The 22,860-nt window shown below is 39.1% G+C and overlaps 2 protein-coding genes across 2 annotated transcripts; one reads left to right on the top strand and one right to left on the bottom strand.

Annotated features, from left to right (window-relative positions):
* The first annotated feature begins 1,192 nt into the window (after window positions 1-1,192).
* On the top strand, window positions 1,193-14,326 carry LOC125238063. The gene is made up of 4 exons (XM_048145352.1): window positions 1,193-1,441; window positions 6,387-6,576; window positions 13,280-13,382; window positions 14,315-14,326. Exons 1-4 carry the CDS (start codon window positions 1,312-1,314, stop codon window positions 14,324-14,326), a joined length of 435 nt encoding a protein of 144 aa, XP_048001309.1. The 5' UTR covers window positions 1,193-1,311.
* An 803-nt stretch (window positions 14,327-15,129) lies between these two features.
* Window positions 15,130-21,449, bottom strand: LOC125238064. The gene is made up of 3 exons (XM_048145353.1): window positions 20,943-21,449; window positions 19,232-20,471; window positions 15,130-15,297 (listed from the first exon to the last, which is right to left on the bottom strand). Exons 2-3 carry the CDS (start codon window positions 20,285-20,287, stop codon window positions 15,130-15,132), a joined length of 1,224 nt encoding a protein of 407 aa, XP_048001310.1. The 5' UTR covers window positions 20,288-20,471; window positions 20,943-21,449.
* Window positions 21,450-22,860: the final 1,411 nt, after the last annotated feature.

Below are 22,860 nucleotides of genomic sequence, written 5' to 3' on the forward strand. Positions count from 1 at the left end.
AGTATCAACCAGAAATAGGGTTTATTTACAATTATATGAGCAAAGCAATGACTAAGTACGAAGGAAATTACTCAAATAATAGGTATAAACATGCCTCGGTTTTCTTAATTTATCGCAACCAAAATCACGGTGTATTATTATAAAACGACGGTGGACATGTTTGTTAATAAAACCGCAACACAAAAATATATAGAAACTGTAAAAATAATTACTTATGATTTTTTAAACAATCCGTAAAATTGCGTTTGCGCTCGAAATTTGGCCACATTTCACGGGCCAACTCCCGGTGACACTCGAGGGGCTACTGAGCAAATTTCCATACAAAGAGGTATTCTATAGCATACGCGTCACAAAAAGGTGAACTCGATTTGTGACGCCACAGCATATTTTTTAACTGCGATAAAACTATGTAATGTTGCAGTATGCATACTATGATTCTAGTGAATGGTAGAGGAAATGTTGGTGAATAATATTATACTGTGAACAAGCAGATTTCTAAGCAAACAGACGCAGAAATTCAAACCAAATAACGTATTCTATAGCATACGCGTCACCAGAAGGAGTACAAAAACGTATGCTATAGAATACGCGTCCGCGAACGTGTTAACGTATTAAAATCCGAAACAGGGGGCCGATTTTTGAGTCTCACTGTCACTAAAATACCGGTTGAAATCGGTGAATTGCCTATTATTTTCAGTGACAATTTTCTGAATTCGAACTCCGTGAGACTCAAAAATCGGCCCCCAGGTCGTAAGTATCATATTTTTTGCACTCTCGCTTTGATTGAGCCATAAATAATAGAAAAAGAAACAGCCGATAACACAATCATAAAATGCTATTGCTAAATTATTTCAAAACCAAATAAAATATTAGTTTAGCAACGACCCGCATAACTCGATCGACATGTTGATATTTACTGTATTATATTTTTCATGTGTTTTTGCTGACAACAATACTTATGTGGAACCGTCCATTAGTAATATAGCTAGTAATTTAGTAGATATACTAGATATCAAAGGAGCAGAAAATCCAAAATTGAATGAGTTAAGAGAAAAACTAAAGACTATAGACAAATATGTTATTGATAAAGACAAGATGGCGGAACTGTTATTAAATGAAAGTAGAGATTACAGTTTAAATGAAACAAATTTCTACGAAGCATTGAATGATAACGATGGCTTCAGACTATTACAAAGCGGAGAACCTAAGAATCTATATTTGAAGTTAAAAGAAAAAATCAATCGTGATGATATACTTAAAATCTTTTCCGATAGAAACTCGGAAAGAATCATACAATCATATAGAAGGTCAATGAATATGAAGGAGGAAGTACCGGGACTTGAAGAGGAACTAATAGAAGAGGTGGCCGATAAAATGTTAGGAGAGAAGCTAACGGATGATCATAAGTTTGATGATAATAATTCAACCAGTATTTACTGGGGTGAGTTTAGTCTTTGATTTGAGGATAAGTCAAATATTATTGGTCGGCAAGAAAAGGCAAAAACTACAGAAAGCTATTGTTTTCTAAAGCAATATTTGTTCGTCCCAGCCGATAGTTTTTGGGATGTTTGCTTAAATATATTAGTTTCCCTCTATTTTTGTATTCATTCTATATACACGAACGCTTTTATGCAAGTACAGTAATTACTGTGGGCTATTTTTAACCCCCGACGCAAAAACGACGGGGTGTTATAAGTTTGACGTGTCTGTCTGTCTGTCTGTCTGTTTGTCTGTTTGTCTGTCTGTGTGTGTGTCTGTCTGTGGCACAATAGCTCCCGAATGGGCGAACCGATTTCTATTTAGTTTTTTTTTGTTTGCAAGCTGAGTTAGTCGGGAGTGTTCTTAGCCATGTTTCATGAAAATCGGCCCACTATGTCGCGATCGGGGGTTTTTTCAAAATTTTATTTTTGTGGTTATACCACAGTGACATTGACACTTGACACTGACAATTATGTGCCTATTTCTGAGTTGATAAGTAACATTGTTACTCAGCGTCAATATTTCCTTGTTGAACAGGCAATGGACGGCAAAGTGTCACTGTCGGGCGACAATTGTCACTATTATCACTATTCTTAAATAGGCCACTGGTGACTGGTAGAAAATGCCATGTAACATTAAGTTCGACCTTTGTAACTGCATATTCTACTATGCATTAAAATTTAAATTTATAAATGCCTTGGTATACGTGAATACAAATATCTGAACACAAATTGATTATTATGAGCATAAAACATGTTCAGATTTTTTTTCACGTAGGTAAGTATGAGTAAGATGTAACTAGTTGAGATTGTAAGTAGGTATGTGTGTACTGAATTACACCGTGTCCAATAAGTTTGAATACAGCACAAATAGCCAATAAAACAAAATGAACAAATAGTTACTACATTATTATTATATTTTATGAATGGCACTCTTATTTACTACATTCACAACAAATGTTTTGGAATAACTCCAGCATTAACTTGTTTACCAGCCTCAAACGCTTCTCAAACGGATTACACGCGGCACGCACCGTTTTCTTCACATTTCATCCCAAATACTCTCAATAATCTTTTTGAAATGATCTAGGTTTATGATTTTATAAAAATTTAGTCTTCAAAGCATGTATGACCATACAAAGTAGTCTAATACGCCTAAACCTGGAGGCCTGGGTGGCCACTCATGTTTCGGATAAAAAACTGCCAAATTAGTCTGAAACTACGCTAGAATACCATTTGCCGAATGTGCTGGAGGTGCGTCTTGTTGGGACACATGATACTCATTCCCAAGCATCCTTTTTAACTTTAAGGCATTTTTTTCTCCAAAACCTTGGTTTTAAAGAAAAAAACGTTGATTTTTAACGCTTTTATCTGTAAGTACTGAAGGTAGTTTACCTCGCTTACATACTGCATCCCACACCTGGGCCGATGGTGAGCTCTGGAACCTAGGCACATTTTTCTAGTTGCCCGGAACGTTATCTATCCTCGGTACCCATAATAGTTTATTTTGGACACGTGGCGTCTGTTTTATCACATACAGATTCTGCTTATAAAAAATAACTCGTCACCTCTGCGTGCCGAGCAAGTATTTTGTTGGCACTTTACCTCTTTGTTTTTCTTAGACACTTCGGAAATTTCATGAACTTTGTGCTTGTATTTTATTAAAAGGAATATACTCTTCAGTTTAAATAAGAATTTGATGGCCTGTGATCCCTATATCTTTAGAACTGAGGTAAAATGTGAGTATTCGGACTTATTGGACACGGTGTATAATAATGATAAAAGTCCATTTAATTTTTTTTGTACCACGTCGCTGGCAAACAGGTACACGGCCCGGCTGATGGAAAGTGGTCACCGTAACCTATCCATTAGAAACTTGTGCACTCCTTTTTTGAAGAACCCCATACTGTAGTTCATCTGGAATACCTCGGCAGGGATCAGTTCGTTCCACAGCCAGAGCGTCCGCGGGAGGAAATTCCTCTGAAACCGCACGGTGCGCGACCATTTAAGTTGCAAGGTGTGTGAATGAGCGCCCTCTCGATGGCGAGCGGTGCGATGATGAAAAGTGGCCGTTGGCATCATGTCAAACAGTTCTTTAAGTTAATTTCATAAAATTTCGTTGAAAGTAACAGTTTTGATTGTTTTCAGTAGAATGTCATGCTTTAGTAACATCAGAATCAGTGACTAATTCCAATTAAAAACTTTATCCAATTAAAAGTTCTACTTGTTATAAAGTTCAGTGTTAGTCAATTTACGTATAAATTTATTTGTCCCATTAAAGTTAATATAGTAATATAAACTATTTGTCTGTTCCTCAGTAACCATTACATTAACCTCTAAATTTAGTTGTCTGGAAGAGATCGCTCTTCAGCGATAAGGCCGCATGTTGTTTACCTCTGTAATAAAATTTATTATGCTGTCGAGTTCATAAACACACATACATTACATGTACATTTTTTCACCATATTGCAACAAATTAAGGTGAAGAAATGTACACATATTTGTGAACTCGACTGTAATGTGTGTTCCTATGTACATTTCTGAGGTTATGCAATAAAGTGTAAATTAAATTTCTCTGGCATATTTATACTTTTTCATCACACCCGCACTTTAAATGTGCTATTGCACGCAGGCGGAGCGCGAGTTATAGAAAAATCGTTCTCCCAAGGGAATAATTAAATTTCTTGTACCGTACTTAACTTTTTTACATCAGTTTACATGTTTTTTACATTGCGAGTGTGATGAAAAACATTGTGTGTAACTCGGGGAGTATGAATATTACAAACTCGAGTCTTTAAATCGCTCCGGCAAGCCGTCGCGATTTAACTTACTATCGTTAGTAATATTCAACTTCCTCCCCTTGTTGCACAATGTACTATTGTCTGCTGAGGAAGTAATGGTGCTCACATGTATTATACTCTATTATAAAATGCTAAAAAGATTAATATAACAGAGAAAACACGATAGTATCTATAGTGTTTTATCACGCTTGACCTAACTTGTCACACATGTTAAGTATGTATAAGGTACAGGGGGACAAATCTCGACTGGGGGGCAATTGTAACTGATCCATTTTTTCCATTATTGCACTATGATGTTGAGTTCTACATGTATCCACTGAACATGCCTACCATATATAACCGGTGGAAACCCTATTTGATAATGCAAACATTGTAAAACATGGAAAAATGTACCAGTTACATTTGCCCCCCAGTCGAGATTTGCCCCGCTGTACCTTATATAAAGCCACATAAAAAGGAATACAGAATTTATTGGTAAATAAGTACATTTACAAGTCATTCAGTTCATTACAAAAAATAAACAATATTGTTAACAATAATAAGTTAGGTATTAAATTATAACAATAATAAGTTAGATATCGTTTCGATATAGTTTTTCATAGACAATATAAATACGTCAATTGAATAAAAAGCCTTTTCGATAAGCAACAAAAATAGGGATATAATTTATTCCAAAAGTAACACAAATCTGCTCAGACAAATTCGTAAGCAAATAACTAAATTAAAAATAATGAATCAAAAAGTATCATCAGAAACTTTCTACAACAGAAGTTACAACTGCCGAGTGCTTGTCTTTGAACTTCTAATTGACAAAGACACATCCATTGGAACTCGATTGGCCAATATTGATGTTACCGAAACTTCTCGCCAATGGATACGACGTATTGTTTTAGGAGTCGTTCATTCTTCGTTTGATTAAGGAGCACTAATAAATAGATGGTTCTGCGAGAAACTTTTAAACGTATAAATTCTTAGGCATATCAATGTGGTGATTAGTATCGGATTGATCATTTAATAAATTCTGTAGAGGAGTGCATTGTGGAGAAACAATGTTTTCCCCTCACTAGCTCGGAAACACGCGTTTTATCCTTTAATGCCAGCGGGTAAAAACGCATTTTATCCACTAGCGGATAAAGTAATTTGACCTTGAATATAGTCAAATTTTATGCTTTAAAATTGATAAAAGTGGGTTAATCTAGTGATGAATATGATTTACAACATGTGGAATTACAGGAAGCAGTGATAAACGCGTTATAATATGCGTTGTACTTTCCTCGCTATAGTGAGGGTAAAAGTTTTGTGTTACACATGGGTGCAAATACTGCAAATCTACAACTAGCACCCTTGTATAACAGATAACTATTACATAATAGCTCTTCAGTCTCTTTATTATTCCACTCAATTTTTTTCCTCTTAGTTTTGAAATATAAACTCATGTATTCTTCTTTGGGAGTATCCCCCTCCCATACTTCATCTATGATAAACTGTTAATAAGCTTTATTGATACCCGTGCCAATATTGATACCCGAGCAAGCGAAATATTCCAATATTGAACCGCGAGCGTAGCGAGTGGTTCAAAAACTGGAATTTTGAGCGTTGCGAGGGTATCAAGGCACGAAGTTTCTTTGCCACCGAGTGAAACATAAAATTTTTCACCACACCAACACGAACAAAATACTGACTATAAAACATCAAAATAAATGAAATACATAAATTTATTTAACATTTATGATTCAAAATCATCATTTATAGGTAAAATCTAGTAGCAAGACTAAGACATCGAGTTGAAATTTGTATGAAATTAATTTGCCCCCTTTTGGATAAGCCTTTACCAGTTGGCGTGGTGAAAAAACACTGGCTGGTAATCAGAACAAATTTTAAATCTTTTTATGTTATGAAAGATAATTAGTAAACGGATCGCCTGATGGTAAAATATTACCACCGATCATAATCACCTTTAAGTTTAAGGCCTCAGTGGACGCTCGAAGCGGAGCGTCAGCAGGACATTTGAATGAGCTTCAATAATTATTTGACGGGCACGCCGCACCCCCCACCCCGCTGTACGCCCAATATAAGCGTGCACTCAGGCCTTACTCTCCGTTTTCAGATCCAAAACCAGAGCTAGAAGACCTCAAAGAGTACCACAGCCGTTCTGGCCGACGGATTTATAAGGGCGAGCGGACGGTTATCCAGAAGTACCCCTTCATGGTCTCCATACACATCATGGGTCGCTTCTGGTGCGGCGGAGTGCTGTATTGGCATGATCTGGTGCTGACGTCCGCGGCTTGTTTGCAACTGTGAGTGCATGATGATATTACACCCGTAAGAAGACCTGGGTTCAATCCCCGGCTAGACCATCGACGGATTTGGTCGCTTTTGGGAATTTTCTCGAAAGATTCGAAACCTTTTTTCATAATAGGTAAATTTAATGTTTTTCCTACTCAGAATCACGAGCCCTTTCGATCCCACTACGTAAAAAAAGCGTCCCAAATTTAATTTTTCCACTTCGTTACCATTTTTCAAACACTTTGTACAGCGGTTACAAAGTGGAAAGTACCTATGCAAAATAATAGAAAATTTTGGGACCATTTTTTCCCCGTTTTTTGTCCTAGATCGAAACGGCTCGTGATTTTGAGTAGGAAAAACATAAAATTTACCGACCTCAGAAAAAATTTTTTTGGTGATTGTTCTCGCGAAAATCTTTTTCGTTTGTGTTTGGTATTTATTTCCGTATATGATACTACAGGTTTAGTGTTTCAAATATAGTATATAGTCTTTGTGGCAACAATTTTATATTTAACGATGAGTATTTGCAATTAAATCAGTGGTATTTAGTTAGCATTATGGGCTAGGGTGACACTTCATAATGCAACATTCTCCCACCTTAATAATGAAATCAGTTCTGCTCACCACAATGCTCTTATTAGCTAAAGCAGTCAATCATAGCTACATACATACATAAACTCATGCCCGTGTACCCAAATGGGGTAGGCAGAGTACATGAAATTCAACCAGTCACCTATACTGTGGAATATAGGTATTTTGTCTTGTAATTGATTTCTAGACTGTATTTATATTCAATTCCATTTGTTTAACGTATTTCAGAAAAACAATAGTATCTGATTCAACCACCGAATGACCAATTCAATTTACGTATGATCCCTTTATTTATTTTCAATCAAACCTCATGTTATTGCCCTTTTATTGAAAACTAGCTTTTACCCGCTGCTTCGCTTGCGTTAGAAAGAGATAAAAAGTAGCCTTTGTCACTCTCCATCCCTTCAACTATCTCCACCTAAAAAATCACGTCAATTCGTCGCTCTGTTTTGCCGTGAAAGACGGCAGACACACACTTTTTTTTATGGGATAGGAGGCAAACGAGCAGACAGGTCGCCTGATGGTAAGCGATCACCGCCGCCCATGGACACCCGAAACACCAGAGGTGTTGGAGGTGCGTTGCCGGCCTTTAAGATGGGTGTACGCTCTTTTTTTGAAGATTTCTTTCGTATCGGTTCGGAAATACCGCAGGCGGCACTTTCCCATTTCTAATATTAGTATGGATTACTGTATGGATAATTCATTCAGAAGACAAGGAGCATGCCATAAAAGTTGATACCGTAGTCCGGTACAAACGTGAAAATTCTGAAAATCGACTGGTGTAAGAGGCTCTGAAATGAAATGAAATGAAATATTTATTTTCCAAGTAGGCATATTACAATGCGCTTATGAACGTCAAATAAAGCTACGCCGGCTCTAACCCTACGCCTCAGCCTCGAGAAGATTTCAGTCTCCCCTCAGTTGGAGGGGGGTATCCACTATGGGACCGGCAAGAAACTCGGCGGGCCACTTCTTTTCAAAACATTACATCTTATAATTAACATGCATTAAAAAACGAGATACAATTTAGTCAGCAAAAGTATTCATCAAAAAAAGAAATATTAAATTAACAGACTAGGTACCTACTCTGTGGAAATTCATTTCAATAGAGTAGGTACCTAGTCTGTTAACCTACTCTCTGGCAAAGCTACTAGGTCACAGGTTCGAGTCCTGCCGGAGGTAGGAATTTTTACATTTTTCCTTTAACAGAAGAGGATCTTTTTCTAAGGAATTGTGAAGAATTGTGCACAGAAAAATGATCGCCTGCTTTAAACTCCGAAATAAAATCGCAAGTCACAAAATATAATGCGTTTGTACGGGACAGTCCATGGAATGCTCCAAAACATTTTAATAAAAAACATTGATTCTATATCCCATGAATACTAACTAGGCTAAAGAACTTTGTCTAAGGAATAAATTCGAACTTAATAAATTCTTTTAATCTGATAAAGTTACAAGTTAATTAAGGTCTAAGCTGAAAAGTTCTTATAGACCGCGTGGCAAGCGAGAATTTCGTCAGTCATCGCGTCTCGCAAGATACTGCGTATAGTCATAGATTAAATATAAGAAAATCATACCATCCGATACATTAAAATGCGACCCTCTAACGCCGTGGCTTGCGTGGGCGACGGTCGCGCGATGGTCGCGCGACGGCGATGCGACGCATACGAAATCAAACCTTATCGATATGGAAGTATGAGACGCGACGGCGACGATCGCGCGACCGTCGCCCACGCAAGACACGGCGTAAGAACGCGCATACACTACACCACACATAGATGGCACCATGAAAAATGCCTTGTTGCCATCGATTATTTGCAGATCGGCGTTAAGTGTAACTTTTGACATAGATTTATGGCTCCAATACAAGACATTTTTTGTGGCGCCATCTATGTGTGGTGTAGTGTATGCGCGTTCTTAGGCGGTCGAATTTTAATGTATTGGATAGTATGATCTCCTTATATTTAATCTGTCATTTTACTGCGTATCCCGTTCAAGGCTCGGGGTCTATTACGTCTTGGACGTGGTTACGTAAAAAGATCCCAAGGGACAGACCAGTCTTATTTCGACTTTGTTAAGTGCTTGGAGACGTCTTCCACGTTTATTAGTTTTTTGCTGACTTTATCTCGACTGCAATAGCTTATATAAGCTTTGAACTAGTTTTATATTCCAGACAACAGAATTTTTACCTGAACTCTGCTATGTCTGTGTCCTTCCACGTCCCTGCGTCAATTTTCTTTTTAAATTATTTAATTATAAATGGGCTTACTCTTATTATTAAATTAAAACGGGACTTAATCGCGTAAAACTTACGTTTTATATTTAACCCGACGTTTCGGACATGACATTACGTCCGTGGTCACGGGTAGACTGGCTGGGAGTTGTATCAACATCTTCTAGCTGTACGAGTTTTTCGAACTACCCGCACTTGATTGTCATCAGTCACTTTTACGCTAGGGTTGCCACTCTGCCTACATACAACACTCACGACATCCGATGGTATGAGACGGGAAGTTTTCTCACGTTTACACTTGCTAATCACTGGATTCCACGAAGATGAAATCCCTTGCCCTTCATTTTGATTGAAATTACGATGTTTCCTGATTTCAATCGCTTCACGTACTTTCCTGCTATAGTAAAGACGTTCAGTTGAAAGGACTTTGGGATTTATTTTGGGCTTACTCTGCCGTGTCACGCCTATCTCATGTAACTCGAAAAACATAGTTTTGAGTAAAATCAGTTTAAAGTTTTTTTTGGTAATTCGATCTGCATTCAATACTGGTGTGGAAATATAAAGAAAAAACTACACAGTTACATTGTAGTAAGTGTAATGCTGATGTAGATGCACAAAAAAAACATATTTTTTGGATATATTTAAAATTATAGGCTATATAGTAGTTAGGCACGACAGGCTCCCCATACAAAGTCTGTTTTGCGACGTCTTGTAACTCAAGTTACAGTAGTTGGGCACGACACGTTAACTAAAATATTTTTCTCAGTTGGCTTAGATACAAGTTTATTAATTAAAACCAACAAGTTTATTGTTGTAGTAATGTTGTAATTCAATCAATTAATAATTATACATCGTGTTTTTTTCGTTTCCCGTTAAATTCAACACATAGTTAGGCCCATTAACAGAAAACACGCAGTATATATAAAATAAATTCTTTTTCGTTTTCATACATAATAAATTAATTAATTCGTGTTAATTGTCTGACGGCACATGTCAAAACAAATAACATTAGAAAGTGGTAAATGTTGAACCACCCGTGTTCAGTAATTTAATTATTTTTTGTGAATAAGAATTAACACAGCAGTTTCTTAAAAAAATGTATTTGACCTAATAAACAAACCTTCCCTTAAAGTTGTCGGAATTCAATAAAAGCACGTTGTACCTATATAGTATTTGAATGTTTGATCAGATAACTATATAGGTATGTAATCTAGATCACATCTAGATCTAGCCTTAATATGATGTTAAATTTATATTTATTACGTTCTTATAAATTACGGCATAAACTTAACAAAGGATTGTACTACTGACCTAAATTGTAGATAAACAATGCACCTTTTTTGTTAGCAGGTTGACCCAAATCTTTTGTTATCTATCCGTACTATTGTTTAGCGAAATATGGGTCAGTGACCTCCTTATTACTACTGGCCTAGTAACCCACATTCAACAATACAATGGGATGGATAGATAATAAAGAAAGGAGCAATGACTCGTAAGCTGTTGCGTTATCTGTTAAACAAAAGCCTTTGTTTCTATTATTCACGTGGCTAAGTCCCTTTTAAACGGCACGCGCTAAAGTCTCAGTGTAGTTAAAAAACAACTACCGTATAGCAATAAGGTTCAAATTTATGGAACAGTTCGCAGTATGCAGGTAACTTTTTTCGAAGATGATGACAAAACGTGTTATCTCCGAAATGACTTTTTATGGATTTGAACCTTATTACTATGATGATAGTTGCTTTTTAACCCCCGACGCAAAAACGAATGTATGTCTGTCTGTCTGTCTATCTGTCTGTCTGTTTGTCTGTGTGTGTGTCTGTCTGTGGCATCGTAGCGCTCGAACGGATGAACCGATTTTGATTTAGTTTTTTTTTGTCTGAAAGCTGAGTTAGTCGGGAGTGTTCTTAGCCATGTTTCCCATGTGGCCCGAACCAGAAACTACAAAAAACGAATAGCAATTAAAATAATTGTATTATATATAGAGGACACAGTTCAGATAAGAAAGCACATCAAATATTTTATATTTTATGTTGTGTAGGTAAATTACATATTTAATGATATTGAGATTCATATTATCTTTTTCTTCTGTGACAATTTGATATGTTTTCTCTGAAGAAGAACGACGTATTATTAAGCAATAATATAATTTATTGAAATTAATTTCCATAGAGTAGGTACCTAGTCTGTTTATATTCTTTGATGAATACTTTTGCATGTTAAATTGTATCTTGTTATTTAATGCATGTTAATTATAAGATGTAATGTTTTGAAAATAAGTTGCCCGCCGAGTTTCTTGCCGGTCCCATAGTGGATACCCCCCTCCCAACTGAGGGGGGACTGAAATCTTCTCGAGGCTGAGGCGTAGGGTTAGAGCCGGCGTAGCTTTATTTGACGTTCATATGCACATTGTAATATGCCTTCTTGAAAAATAAATATTTCATTTTCATTTTTCATTTTTTTTTTCATGAAAATCGGTCCACTAGGTCGCGGTCGGGGGTTTTTTAAAAATTTTAATTTTGTGGTTAGGTTATTAACTACACTGAGACTAAAACCGCGTGCCGTTTACGGTAGCTAGCTTCTTATCATATCGATAATATATTTGTCAATATTAAATTTTTTCAATCACTTTATTTTGCCACAAAAACTTCTATGTCTGCCTATAATATAAGGCAAAGTCTTCTATGACTGCCTATAATATAAGTCTAAGTCTGTCGTGCCTAAGTACTGTAACTGAGTTCCAAATTGCTCGATGCGTAAAAGGCGTGTCGTGGCTATCTACTGTAACTGTTAGTTACGGGAGATAGCCACAGCTCACTAGGGCAAAAACGGAGTTACACGAGTTTAGTGACAAGCTCGTATGAGGAATTGGTAAGATATTTATGATTTTTTTTTCACTTGGTAGGTAAAGACTTTCATAAAAACACGAATTAAACTTGTTACGCGTATATCATGTAACTCAAGTTACATGACATAGGTATGACACGGCAGTACTCTTGGCCACAGACTAGCCAAAGGCAAAGACGTGGCCTACGATGGAGTGAGCTCGCCCAGAAGATGCCTGTTCACTCTCAATTTTGAAGCGTTACTCGTTAACATATTTTATACTATTATATTCCAAATTGCAATTGAATTTTTGGATTTAAAAATGATCACTACAACAGCTTGCAGTTAATTTCATACCTAGTATAATGTAATTAGTTGTGTATATCTGTTTTAATTTCACGATTATCACATTATAAAATATATAATAGAATACTTCGTTGGATTAACGGGTGAATTATTGTCAGAGCTCAATACAAATTAAAACTGCGTATTATGAATGAATGAATGAATATTCCAGGTATAAATAAATAAATATTGGTAAAACTAACCGGTTGGATTTATTTCAACCCCTTTTTGCCAAGAGTGGCACTGAAACTTAGTAGTTCGCGTGCTCTGCCTACCCCTTTATGGGATACAGGCGTGATTATATTTTTTTTAGTATGAATAGGTAGACGTTTGACCACGATCACACCTGATGGTAAGTGAAGATGCGGTCTACCGTGGAGCACGCTTACCTATGACACAGTATAATAAATAGTACTATCGTACAGTATGGCCACTCCCGCTCCCCGCTGAAAGTGACGCCCACCCCCTCTCGGTTACCTCACAGTTACCGCCTGTCAAAAACGCGAACAGTCGACCTGTCATATCTCACTCATACAAGCTTAGTACGCGTTCACCTACACGAGCTAAGACTGTGTGCTAGGAACGCGCCTCTTTCATATATTTGATCGACAGTGTCCGAGATGTGCCTATGAGATACCTATTTACTCTTGCTTTAAAGATACCTAGATTGTATGTATGTATGTATGGTAAAACTAATTATAGTGATCATCGATTTTCCACAGTATGCACAACAATCGATTCTTCCGGGAAAACCCGCGCGTGCTCCAGGTGCGCATAGGCAGCAACCACAGCAGGATCAGCGGAGAACTTGTCGACGCACAAGAGGTAACCAATATAAATATCCTACATATTTATGGCAAGTTCAAATGTGTGTACGTGTATATAGAGTATCATAGGTGTTATAGGACTTATAAGTTATAGGTTAGTACTTGATTATATATATCAGACTATATAGAGGTACCTAACCAATATGGCGCCACTCGATAGTTTAAGACGCTACAGGAGCGAAAATGCTAAAATGGAAAGGAACCATTTCAATTTGGGAATTTTACTTACGTATACTAGTGTTATTAACTAGATTTATTGAAAAAAAAAATGTTCTTTTAGAACAACTCAGTTATAAGATATTGCGAAAAAATCTTTAAAATCGAGGTTCCGCTCTCGACTGTTTCCTCCTTCAAAACTTAATCAATCGTAACGAAATTTGAGAATCTGAATGACAATGAAATTATCTGTGTCGGGCCGTTTAGCTTTTTTGGCTAATTGTTACCAAATTTGAATAACACACCTTTTTTGAGCCATAACCAAGAAGGCCGTTTTTGGAAATTTTTGATGGGCTCTAGCGTCTTTAGAAATAAGAATATAAAAAAAATCAAAACGGTCCGACACAGATAAAAATAATAATAATCTGCGTTGATAAAAATTGTGATCTTCTTCAAAAATCAGAGAGAAAATAGTCGAGAGCGTTTGTATGGAGAATTGACCCCTCCTGTATCGTCTTAAGATTTTATTATTTCAATACTTACAGTTCATGGGTATATATTGTTTGCGTTATAGACTTACCTGCAAAAGAAATATACACGTATATAAGTACACACGTATTAAAATATCGACATTGTGTCAGACAGATTGGAAATTTTGGAAATTGGGTAATCAAAATTTGATTAATAGAAAGAATTTAAATTCTGATCCATTTTATTTAACCTTTGGGAGTCAATTACCGGACGATACTAACTTTTGATGTTGTAATTTCACAGATGATTTTTTAAAATGAATGTAATAAAAATGAAATAAGCCGCATATTTTCAGAATTAAGTATAAATCGATGAACACCAAAAATTTTTAAATTCATCCTGTTAGAAACAAAAATGTTGGAAACAAAGTTTAGTATTTCGTCACTACTTTGAAAAAATCTCGTATCTCTCGCTGCTTCTCAAAGTTAAAACGCAGTAAGTCTATATGCATGCCATACATACTTACTACAATTTTCTTTTCATTGACAGACGAAGATACAAGTTTTTTTAAAAGTAGTGACGATTTGATGCTGTTGCGCATTCAAGTATACTACTTACAAGGCGCTCACTGTCTGCAACTTACTGTCCGTGTCCATAAAGTCCATAATTATCCATAATTTTAAAGTTCGTGTTAAGTATGTATATTTATTCCAGATTTTGCCCGTGGCTTCGCACGCCTTAAATTCGAGCTCCATACAAACTTCCACCCCCCATGTTAGGGAAGCTGGGGGGGGGGGGGGGTAGAAAGAGACAAAAAGTAGCCTAATGTCATTCCATCCCTTCAACTATATCCACTGTCCAAGATGAGACAAACAAAAAGAAGTCGTGGTTTAAACTTGCAACTATTTAATTAAATCTAAATAAAAAATACAAAATTTGTATGACACGCAAAGTTCCGTTATTCGCTCTCGTAGAGACAAGTAGGTATTGACACTTGTACGATGATGTGGAGTAATTTTGACACTTGGTCAGTGACGTCGCTCTACTCGTTCGGGAGTCGGCTTTATACGTTCCGTTAGCGCGAACATACTCCCCGCCCTTGAAAGCTCCTGAAGCTTTCAAGACTCTGCGTCATCTGGGGACGAGAGTAAGCAGATGCGGTTGATGGCTCGACGAACGGTGCCTCGAGCTGTGGAAATATCGGCGACTCGAGGGATGCCATCAGTGCCTGGGAAGATTCGTGCAATCCTGCCGAGACGCCAGTTGAGTGGAGGCGTGAGATCTTCCTTTAACAGGACAAGGTCGTCTGGTTTGAGGGCCCTACACCTGAGCTTCCACTTCGTGCGCTGCTGCAGTTCAGGGACGTATTCAGAGCTCCAGCGTTTCCAAAAATGTTGCCGTATCTGTTCGAGACGCTGGAATCTGTCGAGGCGATTTGTGTTGGAGTCTAGTAGGCACGGCGAAGGTAACGCGGTGAGTGGCCTACCTATCAAAAAGTGTCCCGGGGTGAGAGGAGCGAAATCTTGGGGTGATGAGCTCAAAGGACAAAGGGGACGGCTGTTAAGGATGGCTTCGATCTGACTGAATAAGGAAGATAGTTCTTCGAACGTTAGGTGGGCGTTGCCTAAAACCCTGTTCAAATGAAATTTAGCCGATTTAACACCGGCCTCCCACAGCCCACCGAAGTTAGGAGCGTATGCTGGAGAGAAGCGAAATTCAATGCCCTTATCGGCCGCAAAATCGACAATACCATCCGTATTAAGTTTTAGAAATTCGTTGATTTCTCTAGCGGTTGCAACGAAATTTCTACCATTGTCGCAGAAGATTTGTTTAGGTTTGCCGCGACGGGAAATAAACCTTTGGAGGCATAGAGTGAACGCGTCTTTTGAAAGTTGACTCACTGCTTCAAGATGGATGCACTTATAACGGAAGCAGATGAAAATACAAAGATATGCTTTGGTTATCCTGCATCCTCGGCCTTTACGATCGGTAATTAAGAATGGACCAGCAAAGTCAGTGCCAGTTGTGTAAAATGGGTAGTCGGGAGTAACTCTCTCAGCGGGTAGATTGCCCATTTTATTGGTAAGAGTCTTACCTCTAAAACGCCTACAAATGAAGCAAATGTGATAAGTACGCCTAGCTAAGTTTCTTCCGCCTATAGGCCATATGCGATCCTTTATGGCACCTAGCAATAACTGTGGCGGAGCGTGAAATAATAGCTGATGCTCTTGTTGAAAGAGCAGCTTAGTAAAGTGGTGGTTCGCGTGCAAAATTATAGGGTGCTTTTTATCGAAGGTGTACACCGAAGCACCTGCCAAGCGGCCACCAACTCTAAGGATACCTTGAGTATCAAGGAAGGGATCGAGTGAGAGAATATTTGATCGTCGATTAAGGGTTTGTTTATTCTCTAATAGCTTTATGTCATTACCAAAAGACTCATTTTGAGAGAACTTGACTAGAGCGTCAAATGATTTGTTTAGTTCACTAACTTGGAGCGGACCGGATAGTTTGTTGTTAGGGTCTCGGCAATTGTTAATAAACCTGTAGACGAACGCTAAGGCTCTCTGCAATCGACGCAGTTTCGAAAAGTTGGAGAAGGGAATGAAAGGTTCCGTGATTGTGACGGTATTCACCTTCAATTCTGGCAGCTCTTGCGGATCCTGCTTGGGGGTGGAGTTCAGCGAAGGCCAGGATTCTTCGGAGCCTTGCAAGAAAGTAGGTCCTTGCCACCGAGCGGAGCAGCTGGCAATGCGGTTTGGTTCAACGCCGCGAGATAGCAGATCTGCTGGGTTTTCCAAAGTAGGAACGTGGCGCCAAGCAGTCACATCAGTTAGTTCTCCTATCTCGCTAACCCTGTTAGCCACAAATGTTTTTAATTTGTTTGAGCTTGTGTTTAGCCACGATAACACGACGCTAGAGTCAGTCCAATAGACATGACGCGATATTTGACAACGGAGGGCACCAGTCACTGAGACACTCAATTGAGCTGCAAGAAGGGCGCCGCATAATTCTAGACGCGGGATACTCACTGGGTTTATTGGAGCAACTCGGCTCTTAGCGCATAAAAGACGCACTAAGACTCGACCTTCAGCGTCTAGAGATCGCAGGTAAACAGCTGATCCATACGCCTTTTGAGAGGCGTCGCAGAAGACGTGCATTTCTACCGTTACATGGTTGTCAATCAATACTCGCCTAGGGATCGACAGCTCGGAGATGCTCTTGATATTGTCAGCAAACTTCTGCCAAGTAGTCTGTATGTCTTGAGGAGCAGGATCATCCCAATTTAGCCCCAAGGACCACAAACTTTGAATGATAAGTTTGGGTATGATTGTGCAAGGAGAGACTAGACCAAGCGGGTCAAATTTTTTAAACGTTGATGAAAGTATACTCCGCTTGGTTAGAGTTTCGGCTGGGTTCATTTCAATGGAGAAACGTAGGATGTCCACTGATGGATCCCAGTTAAGACCAAGGGTGTCAGTGGAAGAACTGAGCATCAGATTGCCCTCGGTATTGTTGACTTCCGCAGCGAGTATAGAAGGTAGATTAGACCTATACTTTCTTAAAGGAAAGCATCCTGCGGCTAAGCTTTGAGAGACAGACTTCTGAATAAAGCGAAGTTGCTCTTCATCATCATGTCCAGTCAAAAGATCATCGACGTAGAAGTCTTTCTGGATAATCGTTTTGGCTAGAGGATCTTGACACTCTTCACCAATCTGCCAGATGCAACGAGTGCTGAGGAAGCTAGCGCTAGCGAACCCATACGTGACTGTATTAAGTCTTAGAGTCCGCAAAGGCTGAGACTCGTCATCACGACATAGTATGAGCTGCAAATCGCGTTGAGACTCGTGAACCAAGACTTGGCGGTACATTTTCTCAATGTCTCCGGAAAGAACATAGCGATATTGCCGAAATCGAATTAGAATGTTGAAGAGTGAGTCTTGAATCGTAGCTCCCACCATCTGCAGGTCATTTACAGAGAGTCCAGAGGAAGTGCGCGCAGACGCGTCAAAGACAACCCGCAATTTAGTAGACTCACTTTTTTCCTTGATGACAGGATGGTGGGGCAAAAAAGAACGCATTGGGAGGCCTCGGAATGGTCGAAGGAGAAAGATGGCCAAGTTCCTCATATTCGTGAATGAACTTGGAATAACGTTCCTTGACTTCTGGCTGCTTCCTAAAACGACGTTCTAGATGAAGAAATCGCTTCTTGGCTGCTGTGTATGAGTCACCCAAGCAGTCGGGCTCGTCCTTTAGGGGAAGTTTGACAATAAAGCGCCCGTCATCTGAACGTTCGGTAGTAGCGATGAAACTTTGTTCGCACAAACGCTCTTGCTCGGTTAAAGCTTGTTTTTTATGAGGTAGGCTCTCTAATTCCCAAAATTTAGCGAGTTCGTCATGAAGATCGCTTGTGCGAGCAAGGTTGCAACGAATCGTGGAATTAGATTGAATGAATTGTTGGTTGGGTCCTACTACTATCCATCCTAATTTAGAGCTCCGTAATTTAGGATTGCCATCACCTAAAGATTGTTGTTGAGATCCTAATATGTCCCAAAAGAGGTCAGAACCTACGAGAATGTCGATTGGGGACGATTGGTTAAAGTTAGGATCTGCAAGTTCGAAGGGAGCTAGGTTGAGATGGCTGACGTCATAGCTGACCTTTGGTATAGGTTTCGTTATCTGTGGCAAGACTGTGCACGTCAAGATGGCACTGAAGGAACTTCGAAGAGACTGAATTTCTAGAATACAACGATCGACCTTGATACGAACTTCAATGTCACATACACCCTCTAGGTTCTGAGTAAGATTGTTAGGTGTAATAGACTTCAAGCCTAACCGTTGTTTGATGTCTTGAGTGATGAACGACGACTCACAGCCGTTGTCAAGAAAGCAACGCGCGGTAACTACCTTCTTTGTTGTCGGGTTTACCAAGTTGACCAAAGCTGTTGCAAGTAGACCCTTAGACGGGGTTGGCAGATTCAACTTTGAAAGGTTGACTTGAATAGCATCTTCACTAGGCCCAGTTTCTTGATGCAAAAGTGTGTTGTGACGCTGCTTACATGAACGACAGCTGCCTGGCAACCTGCAGCGTCGAACATCATGCCCTAGTCTAAGACAGTTGTGACATAATTTTAGAGTATTTGCCTGAGCGAGTCTGTCCTCAGACGATTTGGCCTTGAAAGACGCACAGTCAAAAATACGATGTTCGCCGCCACAACTCACGCATTGAAGTGGCTTGGAACCTGAGGGTTCACTGGTTTGAGCCATGAAGGTTTTAACGCTAGGTAGACTAGGTTTAGGCCGCTGCGGTAAAACAGGCGCGTCCGATTGACGCTTAAATGACTTGTCCTGTTTATTCCGCTGAACGGTTTCAAGGACATCTGCACGACCTTTTAGGAAAGAATGGAAGTTATCCAGCGTAGGCATGTCCGCGAGAGAATTTTTGTGCTCTTCCCATTTTACACTAGTGGTGCTATCCAATTTTGACGTCATCATAAAAATGATCAAGGTGTCCCACTGGTCTACGGGCTGACCTAACGTCTTGAGAGCACGCAGGTTCTTGCAAACGTGGTCAACAATATACCTAAGACTCTTATCAGACTCGCGCGTGATAGGTTCCAAATTAAATAATGATTTTAAATGGTTGTTGACTAATTGGCGTTTGTTGTCATATCGTTCGCGTAACAATTTCCACGCCTCGGGATAATTTTGATCAGAGACCTCTAAATTACAAATCACTCGAGCTGCCTCTCCCTCTAAATAGGAATTTAAATAATAGAATTTATGTATGTTTTTAATTTTATCGTTGTTATGTATCAAAGAGTGAAAACTTTCCCGGAATTCCAGCCAGCGATAATAAGTCCCGTCAAAAGTGGGAATTTTAATAACGGGGAGACGAAAACCCATAAGATCCCGGTCAGTATTATGAAGATTGGTCGTAGTCGAGTCATATTCACTTTCGCGGTCGGGGTTATTTCGCTTAAAATTGTCTAAAATATCGCGGGCCGTGGCAATACAATGGTAGAAATCTTGTTCTATTAAATCCCGTTCGGTTAACTCTGTGTTTAATGTGGCTTCATTTAATACTTCGATATCATCTTGCAAAGCCTCAAAGTCCTTAAATAACGCTTCAAAATTACTTAATTTGCAAGTTAATTTGCCAATTTCCACTGACGAAATAGTACTGTCTAGTGGCAGTGTAGATAGGTAGTTCTTAAATTTAGTTAAACGTCCTTTAATCGAACTACGTTTCACCAATAATTCCCTTAACTCGCCCATAGTAACAAATTAGCAAATTAGTACGTGCAAAAAAAGTTGTTTACTTCTTATAAGTAATAGGCATACGCTCGGTCCTCGTTCTGCTGATGCTGCAGTTGGCTGTGGTAGGCGAAACTGGCCCTTAGTAGCAGGCGGCCGGCGACGACAGATGCACGCTGCGCGAGCGCTCGGGAATAGGGAAATGCTGGAATAGATTGTTGAAAATATATAAGTATATAGGAAGCGTTATGTACTTTAGTTTGTGCGAAAGGCAGGCTTAGTGAGTGACTTCGTAAAATTAACCTTTAAATCAGATATAGGTATAACGAAAAGCAACAAAATTAAATAATAAAGTGCAATCGTTTAAAGCAAATGAGATCTTAATTATCGTTTGTACGCGTATTTATTAGCAGTGTAGGCGCGCAGTGTTTATTATGTTCTATAACGGTAAAAGTTGACTTTGCGTGTTTAATACTAGAAATATTTGTTAAATAGTGAATTTGTGTAAGTGAAAGTGATTAAAATGGATAGCTAAAGTGCTAGCAAATATAAATGAAGTGGCTAATTGATTGAAAGTAAATTTGATAGCCCAAAGCAAGTACAAAGAAGTAAGTTCTCGATTCCAGTCAGATCGAAGCGATAGTAAGAAGGAAGGAAAGAAATGGAACGGGCTCACTTTTTATCTAGGTGAACCAATGCTGCGGTGCTGGTAGCTCGTTGCTGGCCGGCTGGTCCCGGTGAGTCCAAGTTGTCCTTTCAAATAGTCCTTGTAGTCCTCCGAAGTTGAAAAAAGTGGATAAATAGCTCGTAGCTCGATCGTTCCTCGTATATCCAGGGTGAGCAGGGTGGTAGACTGCGCCTTTGTAGACCGATTTGGTATTTTAGTGTTGAGCGCCCTTTGACCTTCTGCTCTCCTTTGTCCGAAGCAGTGAATATTCGTAGTTCTCGTCGTGTAAACGGTCGCCAAATTTGTCCAAGATGAGACAAACAAAAAGAAGTCGTGGTTTAAACTTGCAACTATTTAATTAAATCTATATAAAAAATACAAAATTTGTATGACACGCAAAGTTCCGTTATTCGCTCTCGTAGAGACAAGTAGGTATTGACACTTGTACGATGATGTGGAGTAATTTTGACACTTGGTCAGTGACGTCGCTCTACTCGTTCGGGAGTCGGCTTTATACGTTCCGTTTAGCGCGAACACAGATTATTAATAAGTTACTAACGTAACAGATCCTTCACTTGCCCGCAAAATGAAAAATATCTACGCTATAACTATAAATTTAGATTAATACCTTTATTAAATAAAAATACCTAGAATGTAAACGAGCGACAAAGGCGGCAGATAAACCGTTAGCGGTTTTCGCTCGCTGTTCAAATGTAAAAAAAAATAATAAGTGGTTTTAGATAAATGATTTAAAAAAAACTAATACTAATAGTTACTACGTAAAACTCAGAAGAATAGGTACGATGCCACGCGACTATACAGCGGGCGCGTGGCGCCCCTCAGCCACTTGTTTATTCGAATGAACGGCTAGCGTGTAGGTACCTAACGCGCAACCGCGAGCGAGTGACTTAGCCTTGGTGTTATTAACATTGTCACGTATACTGACACCTATATATAAGTCACTGTCTCCTGAACCCAAAGTGTTCTAATTAACCCAAGCAGGCTTCTGATTGATATGATCAGTCGTATTGCTATCGGGAGTGAGTCGGGTTGGATTAACCACTGTAAGGTGAACTCATAATGTCATTTAGATCAAAAAAACATCTTACACAGCACTCAGCTAAAAGTCAGCTAGGCAAAAAACCTACTAACTTTCTCATTTGATGTATCAGTAATGCGATACAGAGAGTAAAAAATCGTAACTTAAAAGCACCACAGGGTGCGTAGCCGAATGGCACAAACGCTCACGAAACGCTCACGAAACGAAACGCTAGTAGACATCTATCCCTATCGCTCTTGCGTATTGGCGCGACAGAGCCGGACTACGTTTCGTTTTCGTTTGGCGTCGGAGAAATGCCATTCGGCTACGGGGCCTGGCCTCGTAGCCGAATGGCATTTCTGCGATGCGAAACGCCTACGAAACGCCGCAGAAAGTTAATCTGGCTCTGTTACGCCAATACGCAAGAGCGATAGAGATAGATAGCTACGAAAGAGATATTATCGTCAACGTTTCGTGAACAGAAACGTACTAGTACGATTCCTACTAGCATTGAAAAAATTGCCATTTATGATTCGCAAAGAAGGCACTTTTCAAAATTGTGATATTTTTGTCAGGTGATAATAATAATGTTATAATATCTCTGCCTGGAAGAGCTTCTGGTCCATGAAAGCGCTGAAGGGTGACCTTCCTAAGATGTGTCTTAAGCTCAGGCTCTGAAAAGGTCTCAAGGTTTACCAGCGAGCGATGGAGCGTAGTATATTAGGTGTTCGTAGAACTGATCGCATCAAGAACACAGAACTACTCGTATGCTCCAGAACTGGAGTTGTATATGTGGGCGTCAAGACCGCTAAGTTAAAGTGGGACTGGGCTGGACATGTCTGCACCTGGAAAAGTGGGCCAAAATGGTAACAGACTGGGACCCGCGGC

This window comes from Leguminivora glycinivorella, chromosome 22 (assembly GCF_023078275.1).
Source record: "Leguminivora glycinivorella isolate SPB_JAAS2020 chromosome 22, LegGlyc_1.1, whole genome shotgun sequence".
Classification (NCBI taxonomy): domain Eukaryota; kingdom Metazoa; phylum Arthropoda; class Insecta; order Lepidoptera; family Tortricidae; genus Leguminivora; species Leguminivora glycinivorella.